At 40.3% G+C, this 13,975-nt stretch overlaps 1 protein-coding gene across 4 annotated transcripts in view; it reads left to right on the forward strand.

Moving 5' to 3' along the window:
* Positions 1–13,975, forward strand: part of LOC132821793 (neprilysin-like) — a 190,893-nt gene that overhangs the window by 150,815 nt on the left and 26,103 nt on the right. For all 4 annotated transcript variants that reach the window (XM_060834584.1, XM_060834587.1, XM_060834586.1 and 1 more), the window contains exons 16-17: positions 3,537–3,640; positions 8,793–8,851. In XM_060834584.1, coding sequence (XP_060690567.1) covers positions 3,537–3,640; positions 8,793–8,851 — 163 coding nt within the window. The remainder of the gene's footprint in view (positions 1–3,536; positions 3,641–8,792; positions 8,852–13,975) is intronic.

The following is a 13,975-nucleotide window of genomic DNA, read 5'->3' on the forward strand; positions in this document are numbered from 1 at the left end:
GGTGAGATACACCATGTCCCTCTCTGCTATGATTATTTTTAGTGTCTACCTACCTAATGTCATCTAAAGAAACTGTTTTCAGAATCATAACTCCTCAATAATGTACAGATTTATCACTCATATTGTACTCTGGAGTGGGACCTGTGTGTACAATACGATTCAGAAATGTGAGTGCAAAGTTCATCCACAGCTGATCTCAAGGAAGCTGATGTCTTAGCCTCATTTACCTTCCTTTCAAGATCCTTCAGAGGCTTTGGTTGCAAGGAAATAAGGGGCCATTTGCATTCTCAGGTCAATACAGAAATTTGTCTCAGGTGATCAGTCTCTGACAAGCTCTCCGTGTATGACTTAGGAATAATTGATCAAGTTATTTTACCACCTGAAGCCCCAATATCTCCACACGATCTTTCTTTATAGCCTTTGTGGCAGAAGCCCTGTATAATACAAGGTAAGACTTTTTTTATAAGCACACTTCGTTAGTTTTGAATTACATCGCTATACTTTCTGGTGCCGTCTCCATGTGTTTTTTTAATCCTGGGCCTTCTTGACAGAATCCCAAGGCCAAGATTGCATTTATATCGGGAGTTTCACCCAGCTTTGTTATTTTTAATGCTGTTATCAATCTCCAATGCTGAGACAAGGAGACGCGCTTATTAATCTGTCTCTAAATGTTTCCTTGTTTAAAGCCCTTCTACATTGGCATGATTTGTCTTTGCAGAATATACAATTGCTAACAAGATTTTGTCTTCAATAAATTGACCATCCTTCCCTTATGCCCACAGTTCAGTATTTTTGGTGTTTTTGGTCTGTGCCTTCTTTCACCTCAATGTCCCATGTTATCGCTATGAGATAAACTCCACACATGGGTTCAAGCCAAAACTGGTTTGCACACATTCATATCAAAGATGTAAATATAGGGCTTAAGCAGTTTTAAATATGTCAAAAAAGACAAATGATGCATTGGTTTACGAGAAACTACTGCATAGAGAGATAATGCAGAAACAAAAATATGCAGAAGCATAGAAACAAGGAGTCATTCATTTTAGGTGTTGAAGGGCTAGTTTAAAGCAGCTTGATGGACAGGAATGTTAAATGAGGCCAAGTTGCCTGTTTTCTGAAGAAACAATGTTGATACTCTATCAGGAATCAAAAGTTCACAAGGCTTTTCAGTATGAACTAATCTTGTGCTCATCCAAGTGGGTCATCTTTGTTTTTCAGCCTAATGGTGTCACAAGATAGCACTGACTTTCTTTAATGGTATTAACTCTTTCAGGGTTTTCTTTAGTTCTTGGTTAGTTTAATGTATTTTTCTTAGAATAGATCCAAGAGTCATAGAGTCATAGAGATGTACAGCATGGAAACAGAACCTTCGGTACTCTTCCATGCTGACCAGATAACCCAAACCAATCTGGTCCCACCTGCCAGCACCCAGCCCATATCCCTCCAAATACTTCCTATTCATATACTTCCTATTCATATTCATGATTCCTGAAGAAGGGCTCTTGCCTGAAACGTCGATTCTCCTGCTCCTTGGATGCTGCCTGAACTGCTGTACTTTTCCAGCAACACATTTTCAGCTCTGATCTCCAGCATCTGCAGTCCTCTTGTTTTCCTATTCATATACCCAACCAGATGCCTTTTAAATGTTGCAATTGTATCAGCCTCCACCACATCCTCTGACAGCTCATTCCATACACATACCACACGCTGCGTGAAAACGCTGCCCCTTAGGTCTCTTTATATCTTTTCCCCCTCACCCTAAACCAATGCCCTCTAGTTCTGAACCCCACCAGCCCAGGGAAAAGATTGTCTATTTATCCTATCCATGCCCCTCATAATTTTATAAACCTCCTTTGAGGTCATTTCTCAGCCTCTGATGCTCCAGCGAAAACAGCTCCAGCCTATTCAGCCTCTCCCTATAGCTCAAATCCCCCAACCCTGGCAACATCCTTGTAAATCTTTTCTGAACCCTTTCAAGTTTCACAACATCTTTCTGATGGGCAGGAGATCAAAATTGCATGCCAAATTCCAAAACGTGGCCCTAACCAATGTCCTGTACAGCCGCAACATGATCTCCCAACTCCTGTACTCAATTCACTGACCAATAAAGGCAAGCATACCAAACACTTTCTTCAGTATCCTATCTACCCGCAACTTTACTTTCAAGATGCTATGAACCTGCACTCCAAGGTCTCTTTGTTTAACAACACTTCCTAGGACATTACCCTTAAGTGTATAAGTCCTGCTAAGATCTGCTTTCCCAAAATGCACACCTAACATTAATCTAAATTAAACTCCATCTGCCACTCCTCAGCCCATTGGCCCATCTAGATTGTGTGTTAAATTGATTTGAGCTGCAAAAGATTTGGTAGGCTATGATAGAAAGTAGCGTCACTTGGGAACCCATTGGTGGTTGGCAGTTGGAATCTCAGCAATGATCTTTCTTCATGCAAAGTTGTACAAAATGAACACCAACAGGTTCTCTGAGCGTGGTGACCATTATGGCTAAATCTGTTCCTGAAGAAGGGCTCATGCCCGAGATGTCGACTCTCCTGCTCCTTGGATGCTGCCTGACCTGCTGCGCTTTTCCAGCAACACATTTTCAGCTCTGATCTCCAGCATCTGCAGTCCTCACTTTCTCCTAAATCTGTTCCTAGCCTTACACAGCATCAATATTGAAAGCATCTTGCAAAAATCATTGGGAAATAATTACAACAAGAACAAAGTTGATATTTTTTCAGTCTGTGTTTTAGCCCACTCCATTTTTCTGATTTTGTTTTCCCAACTTGAGCCTCATAGCCAGTCTCTTTGTCTTACCGCTGATGGTCATACCTTCAACCTTCTAGGCCTTGTAGGTTCTGGATTTTTCTATCCTTGATCTTTACACCTTCTCCAATGATCCTCCACACAAGCTACGTCTCTAACATGTGTTAAAAAAGTTAAAAGTAGATTTAACTCCTACAGCATTAAGCACAACCATCAAATGTCGCAAAGCACTTTGTAGCCAATAAAGTCATTTTTAAGTCCAATGACGGTTGTATTATATGAAATAGAGACCAGTTTGCAAGCCCCAACATGTGCCTTGTGAGAACAGTTAGTGACTCAGATTTGACATTATATTTGAGGAACAATTATTTGCAGGGATACTGGGGACAATTCTTTATGTCTATTGTTTGAGGCCCTCCCATGTTAACTGTGCTGTTTTAATGCAGTTACCTTCTGTTCGTAAGCATGTTTGACTTTAATTGCATTGCTTAACCACTGTCAGTTATCCCTTCAGCTGTTTGGACCTTATGGTCTGGAATTACTGCTTTTAAGCTTCTCCACCTCCCGCTGTCTTTTATTTAACTGGAAGTAGTTGTTTTCCAACTATGATGTAAAGCTTTCCTATGTGGATGCTAGAGCAGTACTAGCAACAAATCAACGTCCAGTCCGCCATGTGATTAGAGAACTTGTGTAAAGGGTATATGAGGCTGATAACTGAACTGGAATATGAAATAGGTCCAAGATAATTGGTCTGCATTGTTTTCATTCAGTTGAATTTCACCATCGACGAATATTTCACCAACATTCTTAGTAATATGGAACTGGGACAACGGAAGAACCTGAAGAAACTCAGACAAAAGGTTAACAAAGAAGTGTAAGTATTCCTTTATTATTCTGTTGTGCACTTGAAGTTGTTTCTAAACTTGAACATTTGCTGCCGTACAACACCAGGACAGGACGGTCTGTCACCAGAGAAGGCCGTTACAGGGTATGATGTGGAGAACTTATTTCTTGCTTACTTATGGTGTTTTCTTCAGGCATGTACTGTATGAAAGGGCAATAGTAACAGATTCAGTTGTCACTTTCAAAGAGAATTTGGTAAATACTTGTGCAGAATTACAGGATTATAGGGATAAAGCTGGGATTAATTGGATGCATCCAACAAAAGAATGAGCACAGATACAGTGGGCCAAATGGTTATGCTGTGCTGCATCATTCTGATTCTGATTTATTTCTGTACTGGAAACCAGAAAAAGGTTTTCGCTTGTGAAAAGAATCAGCTCTGTGTTGGGTAGCTTTCAACTTGCCTCCATCCCAATTTCTGGTAGTTCTAATACAACTGTTTTCAACTGTATTTGAGTATCATGATAATAGATGTTGGGGGAGTGGGGAGGGCGGGGTGCAGTTAGCTGAGCTGTCTGGACAAATGGTTTGTGATGCAGAGCAGCATCAATAGTGAGGGTTCAATTCCTACACTGGCTGAAGTTGCCATGAAGGACTCTCCTTCTCAACCTCTCCCCTTACTGTGGTATGGTAACGCTCAGGTTAAGCCACTACCAGTCATCCTTCACCAATCAATCAGCCGTCCGATGGTCTGATTAGTTAACAACAACGTTGCCGTTTTAATAAAAGTTCACGTTCATTTTAATAAATCTTCCTTGCACACCCACAATGTTGCACACTGTACCACTCAAAATTATTCTGACTGAAGATTTCAGGAATGGAGGGAAAACAATTTCCAATATTGAAATCATGACAAAGAATGAATCTCAAAGTTTTGAAATCCAAGTTTGCTGGCATCTGAGTTTTTGATTTAGAAAGAAATTTAAGATTCAAAGGCCATTTTACCTTAAGAGGCTTATCTTCTGCACAGCATTAATTTTAAGCCAATGTGCTTACTATTTTCTAGTATCCCTTTCTCCCTTATTCTTATAAACACTATCTTTAAGCTGTTGTCATCCATTCAATCATTATCTCATTATGTTCTTCATACATCCCCTATTCATGATCATGGGACAGTTGTCCCAGTCTCAAGGTGAGGACATTAGATTAGATTCCCTACAGTGTGGAAACAGGCCCTTCAGCCCAACCAGTCCACACTGACCCTCTGAAGAGTAACCTACCCAGACCCATTTCCCTCTGACTAATGCACCTAACATTAACATGGCCAGTTTGCCTGACCTGCACATCTTTGGATTGTGGGAGGAAACTGGAGTACCCAGAGGAAACCGATGCAGACACTGGGAGAATGTGCAAAATCCATACAGACAGTCGACTAAGGCTGGAATTGAGCCTGGGACCCTGGTGCTGTGAGGCAACAGTGCTAACCACTGAGCACCCATGCCACCCTCAAGAAAGCTGTTGGAGTGAGAACAGAGATCACTCCATCCCTAGGTGGCCGTGAACCACCAACCTTTCACTGACCAATTGGAATACTGTACATGCGTTACTCAAACATTTTTCTGGCATAAAATTCACTAAAGAGGAGGAAAACAACAACAAACTGCCATTCCTAGATGTTGCAGTAAAGCGAACAGCAATGGGGAACTTCAAACCAGTGTCTATAAGAAAACAGCACATACGGACCAAATACTGAACTACAGAAGCAATCATCCCAACACCCACAAACGAAGCTGCATCAGAACATTATTTTAATGAGCCAACACACACTGCAGCACAGAGGAACTATGCAGAGCAGAGAAAAATCACCTATACCATGTATTCAAAAGGAATGGGTACCCAATGAACATAGTCCATCGATTTTTCAGTAACAAACTCAAACAAGCAGACAAAACACATCCAGAAACCTTAGCCACTCTCCCCTACATCAAAGACATCTCAGAAATGACTGCCAGACTACTCAGACCCCTTAGCATCATGGTAGCCCCCAAACCCACCAACACACTAGCAGCTAATGAACTTGAAAGACCCTATACAGACAACAAGCAAAACTAATGTCATATACAAAATGCTGAGCAAGGACTGTAACAAACACTACATTGGACAAACAGACTGAAAACTAGCCACCAGGATACATGAACACCAACTAGCCACAAAAGGACATGACCCTCTCTCACTAGTATCCTTACATATGATGAAGAAGGACACCACTTCGACTGGGACAACACATCCATCCTAGGGCAAGCCAAACAAATACACATACGAGAATTCCTAGAAGCATGCCATTCCATCCGGAACTTTATCAACAAACACATTGAGTTAGACCCCATCTACCACCCCCTGAGAAAAGGAACAGGAAGTGACTTCACCATAAGAAATAACATCACCACAGGAAATGACATCATCAAACCAAACATATAAATGGAAAGCCGAAATTCTCAGCATTGCATCCCTGAGGGCCACTGAAAATGTTACTTAGTAGGGTAACAAAACATCTAGAAATGAACCTTGCAACTCAGTGAGCAAACCAAAACCTCAACCTGAGCTACAAACCTTCTCAAAACTCGATAGACAGAAACTATTTCTGATAGTTGTTGAGTCTAGAACTAGGGGAATAGCCAAAAATTAAGCCTGCCTTTGATAAGAATGAAATCAAGAAATATGCAAATACCATATAAGTTTGGAATTCCCTTAAACAGAGAACAATTGATGCTTGATTGAAAATAAATTTTAAATATGAAATGCATTTTTTTGCCAAAAGTTTAATTCAGAAATGTGGGACAAAGACACACATATGAAGTTAGTTCACAGCCCAGTCATAAGCTCATTGAATAGCAAATAGTCTTGAAATGGTAGTTGGCAATTCATGTTCCAGTATTCCCATGTTTCTTTTCTCTATATTTTTAGGATTTAATGGTCACTTTGCAGTAATTGCACTGGATTACACATATGTGTGTATCTCTCTTTTTTTAATTTCTCAAAGCAGTGTGCTATTTTCTTCAATTAAATTTGTTTATCTTTTTGCACCCTTCTCTCTCACCTTCGTTTCTTCAAGTTACAAAGTTTGGGGTCAAGTATTTTTCCACTTCTCCATTTTCTCTCATTTGTTCATGTGATTCAGGGTGCTACTGACTCGGCCAGCATTTACAGCCAATCTTTAATTGTTCTGGAAAAGACGGTCATGTAGTTTTGAATCATGACTGTTCTTGGGGTGTAGGTATCCCATAATGTTATTAGGAATTGTATTTTTAAATTATACTAGTTCATTGCTAAAAGTCTGTACTGTCTTGTATGTATTAAATCAAGAGATGATTCTGTTGACTAGAATACCATGGTGAACAGCAACACTGGTGTGAAATTTCAATCATTCATTTGTATCCATTTAAATTAGGCTGATTAATTTTCATCCAACTGCCTTGGTGGACAATTCACTGGATCAGGCAGAAGCCCAGTTTGATGCCCCACCCACTACCTTCAAGGAAGAGTAAAGTTGGTGGCATAAAACCAACACAGTACTTACTCCCATGAAGTACGTGGACACTGGGTTAGGATAAAATTGACTCCTCTTGTTCAGAAGGCCCACAGTTTTGTGACAGAGCTTCCTGAGGGAACTTGTTTGCTGCCATGACATCCAAGTGGTGGGTGGAGTCAGCCCACAGAAAGAAATTAAATTACTTACTTCAATAACCTGGTCATATTTATTTGTGGGATTTTGACATCGCTGGCGAGATTAGCATTTACTTCCTATCCCAAAGTAATCCTGAAAAGCTGGTAGTGACCCATCTTGAACTACTGCATCCTGTGTGGTCTAAGTACAAGCACAGTACTATTCAGGAGGAAGTTCCAGGATATTGACCAGCAGCAGTAAAGGAATGATGATACAGTTTTTACTCAGGATGGTAAAAGAGTCAGGGTAGTGGCATTATCTGCTCTCTTTGTTCCTCCAGGTTGTAGAGGTTACAGGCTTTTTGCAGATATTATTGGAGTTGCTGCAGAGCATCTACATGGTACATATTGTTGCCATTTTGCAGTATTATTTGAAGGAATAAATTATTAACATAATAGATGAGGTGCCTCATAAGACTACTGTTTTACTGGATAAAGTCAACTTCTTGGCTGTGCCTGGAACTTCACTGATCAAGACCATGAGTGAATATTCCATCAAATTCATGGTTCTTTTGTAGACGATAGGCAGGTTTTGCTGAATTAGCGTTTGAGTAACCTTACTGCTGCTTTTGTAGCCATAGTATTTTTGTGGCTACGAGAAAGTGATATTGCAGATGTTGAAGAGCAGAGTTGAGAGTGTGGTGCTGGAAAAGCACAGCATAGTCAGGCAGCATTTCCCTTCATCAGGAATGCCTAAAACGTCAATTCTCCTGCTCATCGGATGCTGCCTGACCTTTGTGCTTTTCCATAACCACAATCTCGCCTATTTTAATGGCTAGTCTAGTTCAGTTCCTGCTCAATACGAACTCCCAAAATGGGAGTTGTTGATATTGGGGGAAATTTGGAGATGATGATGTCATTAAACAACAAATGATGATGGTTAGTTTCTCTATTGCTGGAGGTAGATATTGCCTGACATTTGTGTAGCACAAATGTTGTTTGCCACTTGTCAGCCCAAACTTAGATATTGTCCAAGTCTTGCTGCATTTGAACATGTACTGTTTCAGTGTCTCAGGAGTTGCGAATGGTGCTGAACATTTTGCAATCATCAACAAACATCTCCACTTCTGACCTTATGGTGGAGGAAAGTTCATTTTGAAGTAGCGAAAGAGTGTTGGGCCTACGACATGACCCTGAGGAACTCCTGCAGAGATGTCCTAGACCTGAGGTGATTGACATTCACAACCATCTTCCTGTGGGCCAGGCATTACTCCAACTAGTGGAACGTTTTCCCCTGATTCTCATGCACATCACTTTTTTACAGGAGTTTTCACTGCACACTTTAGCAACTCTGCCTTTGAGTTTTTGGAAAAGTGAGGGAGGGAGAAGAAGGTCCATCAAGTCCTTTTAATGAAACTAGACCCCTGTTCTAATTGACTGGAGGCAATGCATAAGCTTAAAGTCACAACAGGGATGGAATGTGCGGAGAATAATCATTTTATGTTTGAATGGCTTTCTAGGTGGATTTCTGGAGCTGCAGTAGTAAATGCCTTCTATTCATCCAGCAGAAACCAAATAGGTAACACCTCTTCATTAAAAATCTAATAATTCCTTACTTGCATCATTAAAATGAAATGTTTTGCATGTTACTTGTGTTATCCAATCTGCTGACTCTTTATGTTTTACAAATGCAGTTTAAACATAAACAAATGTCAGCCATTGATTATAATAATGCTTGTTGAAAAAGATGGTTCATTGTGTTTTTATTTATTAGATACTGTAGCCCTTGCTGCTACCCTTGAATAGTCAAAGAAATGGGTTATCTGCATTTTTCAAACAGTTAATAAAATGCCTATAATTCAGGCCATTTCACCCTACTGTTCTGTGCTAGTATTTAGGGTTCACATGCGCCACTTCTCAAACCTCTTCTTCATCTAAACTCATTGGGTGTATTCTTCTGTTCCTTTCCCACTTAAAGCTCCTTCTTCTGTGCATCTATATTATTTGCTTCAACTACTCCCTGTGGTTTGTGAGTCCCACGATCTCACCAGTTTTTGAGTAAAGACATTCTATTGGACTTGAATTCTATTTTGGACTTATTAATAGTTGTCTTGTATTTATAGCCCCTAGGTCTGCACTCTATCACAAATATCTACTATGCGTTTGCCCTATTAAATTCTTTCATGATCTTAGGGGCAGGTATTGGTCACATTTCAGCTCACCCTTTCCTGAAGTAGAGGGACTAAGCTTTTGAGTTCCAAGGGTTTTATTCCCATTGTTTCAATTCCTGTAGAGAGCCATAACTTTGAAAAATTAAAATGAATTCTCCATGACCAACTGTAAGATTCCACAAAAATTATGTATTAAGATTTTTGCCAGCATGAAAAAGTGAAGATGGTGGTATTACAGTGATAGTGACACTAAGGTAGTAACCCAAAGGGAGAGTTTGGGGATATGGGCTTATGTCCTACCATGCAGATGTTCAAATGCAAATTCAATTAGAATCTGGAATTTGAATCAATATAATAACAACCATGTAACCATTGTCAATGTCCTTTATAGCAGAAATCTGCTGGCCTGCTTATGTGGTTGATTGTTAACCACCTTTTCAAATGGCCCTAGCAAGTTGAAGGATAAATAGGGATGGGCAATAAATGCAGGCCCAGCCAATGAAGCCCATGCAAGTGACATCTTAGTCTATTATCCTCACAAGTACATTTTATCAATCGGAAAGTCAGCTTTCCTCGACATCCTATTTACACAAAGTAGTCTGTTTCTCTGCCTGGCACAGGTTCCCTCTCTAAGTCCCTGACACTGAGACTCCACGTCTAGAAAGACTAACTGCACTTGTTTTCGGGCCAGTGTATGAAAACTGCACTTGATTCTTCATAGATTTCAGCTGAGCTTCTTGCCCCTCAGTAATCATAAGATTTCCAATTTTTATTTTCATAGGTACAATTTGAAGTTAAACTGTTGCCGGATATTAATTATAACAGTGCTTGTTGGAAATTTTGATTCATCATGTCTTTATTTGTTGGAACATATGGGCCTGGCTGCTACCTTTGAATAGTCAAACCAATTGGGTATCTGCATTTGTAAACAGTTAATACAGTATCTACAATACAGGCCATTTGGCCCAACTGTTCCATGCCTATGTTTAAGTTTCATAGGCGAAGAAATCTCATGGGCCAGTCTCTCCAGGCAAAGTTTTCTTTTCCAACCATCCTCCATTGCAGGCCATTCTGTTTTACCTTAAGTTAAAGGAGATAGTTTAAAGCATAGCCACATTCTTAAATCTCACATTCATTAAAAAAAATTAAGAAGTTAAAAGTACGCATTGTTGTAGGACAAGCAAGGCCTTTCATCAACACACAATCATTCACGTATCAAATTTCACATGTTTTCACAATATTGAAGATGTTCCCAATCTACAAACAAAGATATTTAAGCAGATAATCTGATGCTGATTGAGCATTAAATATTATCCATGGAAGAATTGATCTGCTCTTCTTTAAATCATGCTGTGGGATCTTTTATTGACAGGGCAGATATTTGATCAGCTCTTCTATTCCTGTCTACTTCATTTTGCCTTTATCTAGCTTCCACTTAGATGGATTATTCACTACAAATATACCTTCAGCAAATTTCCGTTATAGAATCGTACAGCATGAAAGCAGATCCTTCGGTCTCATGCTGACCAGAATCCCAAACTAAACTAGTACCACTTGCCTGCTCTTGGCCCATGTCCTTCTAAACATTTCTTTTTCATGTACTTAACCAAATGTCTTTAAAATATTGTAACTGTACCTCATGTCTTCTGGAAGTACATTCCATACACAAATGACTCTGTGTCAAAAAAAAGCTGCTCGTGTCTTTTTTTAAAAATCTTTCTCCGCTCACCTTAAATGCGCCCAGCCCTGAAATTCTCAACCCGAGGGAAAAGAGACCTGCTGTTCACCTTATCTATACCCCTCATTATTTTTAAACCTCTATAATGTCACATCCCAATCTCCTATGCTCCAGTGAAAAATGTCTCAGACTATCCAGCCTCTCCTTATAACTCAAACCTTCTAATCTGGGCAACATCCTGGTAAATCTGTTCTGAAGCCTTTCTAGCTTAATAATATCCTTCAAGCAATAGGATGACCAGAACTACATACAGTACTCTAGAAGATGTCTCACCAATGAGACCTCTTCTAGAACCTCAACAACACATCCTAACTCCTATACTCAAAGGTCTGAGCAATGAAGGTAAGCGTACTAAATGCCTTCTTAGCCACCTGTCTACATGTCATGTAAACCTAAACACCCTCGAGGGTAAGGAGATTTTTCCAAATTTCTCTTTAGATTTAATTATATTCCTTGTACTGGACTGCACCACAAGTGGAAATAGCTTCTTCATGTCTATAGTATCAAAACAGTTTCATAATCTTAGCAACTTTTCTCAGGTCATCCTCGATCTTTTTCATTGAAGGTAAGAATTCAGCTTCAGCCTCTTCTCAGTTTTGCAGTCTCAGTGTCAAGACCTGTCCAGCTGGCATTAGCTCATTAAGCTCAGACCAAACATAAAACCTTTTTAATGTGCCTGGCCCAGTGTCAGATGGGACTAATTAAACACAATGAAAGAATGCAGTTAGTACATTTGACATGACAGCATGCAGAGTTCCATGGAAGGAAAAGGGGTCAGCTTGATGTAAATGTTTCGTGAAAGGCTCTTGTGAAGCATCTAATGAAGTAGACATTTCAATATCCCCAATATAAATTGATTTTAGTATCAAGGAGTTTCGCTGGAACAACCATGTTATTCCAAGCTGAAATAGTGCAAACCAAAGTTGCCCCAATGACAAATAAATGGCTATTATTGACACTTTTAAACTCTTAAATAATTTCTTTATCATGCTGAGGAGTTGGAAAGAAAGCTACATCACACCTAAATCCAATGCTGTTTGTACCAATAACTTAACTAACTTTAATTCCTCTGTACGACCACCGTTATATTGTCTCAGCTATATTTGTCTCCCAGTCCACCAAAGACTCCGATTTAAAATCCCTATTCACATGTTCACTCTCTCCACATCCTCACTATTTCTGTATTGTCCTCCAGCTCTTCAAACTTCTAACATCGCTGTTCCCTCACAACACTGATCTCTTGCACATCCCTAATTTTCACCACTACCATTGACTGCCTAGCCTTCAGCCAAAAGTCCCTAAAATCCTGGAATTCGATCCCATATCCTCTTGACCTCTCTTTCTCCTCTTTAAAGCCTCTCTTTAAATTTACTACTATAACTTTTTAGGACATTATACTTGCTGTAAAATCTTCTTCTTTGGTTTGGTGACAGATTTTGGCTAAATCTGCCCATTAACTTAGCTATTCAGCTCCAGTGACTCTCAAAGGGTGCCATCAAGTCACAAAAGGGTGAAAATCTCGTCCTGAGCCAAGTAACAGTCCAGTATCCGTTCAAGAGGCTAGAGCTTCCAGACAGGCCTTGATCCAGAGCAGTTACCTCTGCCCTAGTTTCTGATTTGGCTCAATGGTTAACACTCTCCGGTTCAGAAACTCCTTCATTGGATTTATTAATGATGATCTGGGCGGCACGGTGGCACAGTGGTTAGCACTGCTGCCTCACAGCGCCAGGGACCTGGGTTCAATTCCCACCTCAGGCGACTGACTGTGTGGAGTTTGCATGTTCTCCCCGTGTCTGCGTGGGTTTCCTCCGGGTGCTCCGGTTTCCTCCCACAGTCCAAAGATGTGCGGGTTAGGTGAATTGGCCATGCTAAATTGCCCGTAGTGTTAGGTAAGGGGTATATGTAGGGGTATGGGTGGGTTGCGCTTCGGCGGGTCGGTGTGGACTTGTTGGGCCGAAGGGCCTGTTTCCACACTGTAAGTAATCTAATCTAATCTTTGCATTTATGACACCTAGTTTTGGACTTGCCACGTGTTTTGACATTTTCTTATGTTTACCTGAATTTAACCCTTTAATAGACATGAACTTTTCTATCGAATCGTCCCTCGACATTTCTCTGTAATATTCACGGCTAAATAGAGTTGCATAAGGTTTGCATAAAGATTTGTAGCTTGAATGCTGGTTGCCGTAATTGTGAGTTTATTCACCAAGGTGGGAGGTCAATTTGCTGACGTTTTGTCCCCTGTCGAGGAGACATCTTCAGTGCTTTGGAGACTCCTGTGAAATGCTGCTGTACTGTAGCTTCTGGATTTTATTTGGTTCCTGTTGCTTCCAGTTGCCGGTTCCAGTTGTTCATTGTAGTGGCCATATATTGGGTCCAAAACTATTAGCCATACGCACAGATGACAAGGATGACATACTCAACTTGGACAACACAACAATCATAGGACAAGCCAAACAGAGGACAGCCAAAGAATTTCTAGAAGCGTGGCACTCATCCACAGACTCCATCAACAAACACACAGACTTAGACCCAATATACTGGCCACTACAATGAACAACCAGAACTGGCAAAGGAAATAGCAGGAACGGAACCAAATAAATTCCAGAAGATGCAGTACAGCAGCGCTTTACAGGAGGCTCCAAAGCACTGAAGATGTCACCTGGACAGGGGACGAAATGTCTGCAAACAACTTTCCAGAACTATGGCAGATTTGCACAAATTAACAAGTGGTTATTGGTGGTGGTGTTAACTCAGTGGATAGCACTGTCATCTCGGATTTGAAAGATTTTGG

This window comes from Hemiscyllium ocellatum, chromosome 13, assembly GCF_020745735.1.
Source record: "Hemiscyllium ocellatum isolate sHemOce1 chromosome 13, sHemOce1.pat.X.cur, whole genome shotgun sequence".
NCBI classification, from domain to species: domain Eukaryota; kingdom Metazoa; phylum Chordata; class Chondrichthyes; order Orectolobiformes; family Hemiscylliidae; genus Hemiscyllium; species Hemiscyllium ocellatum.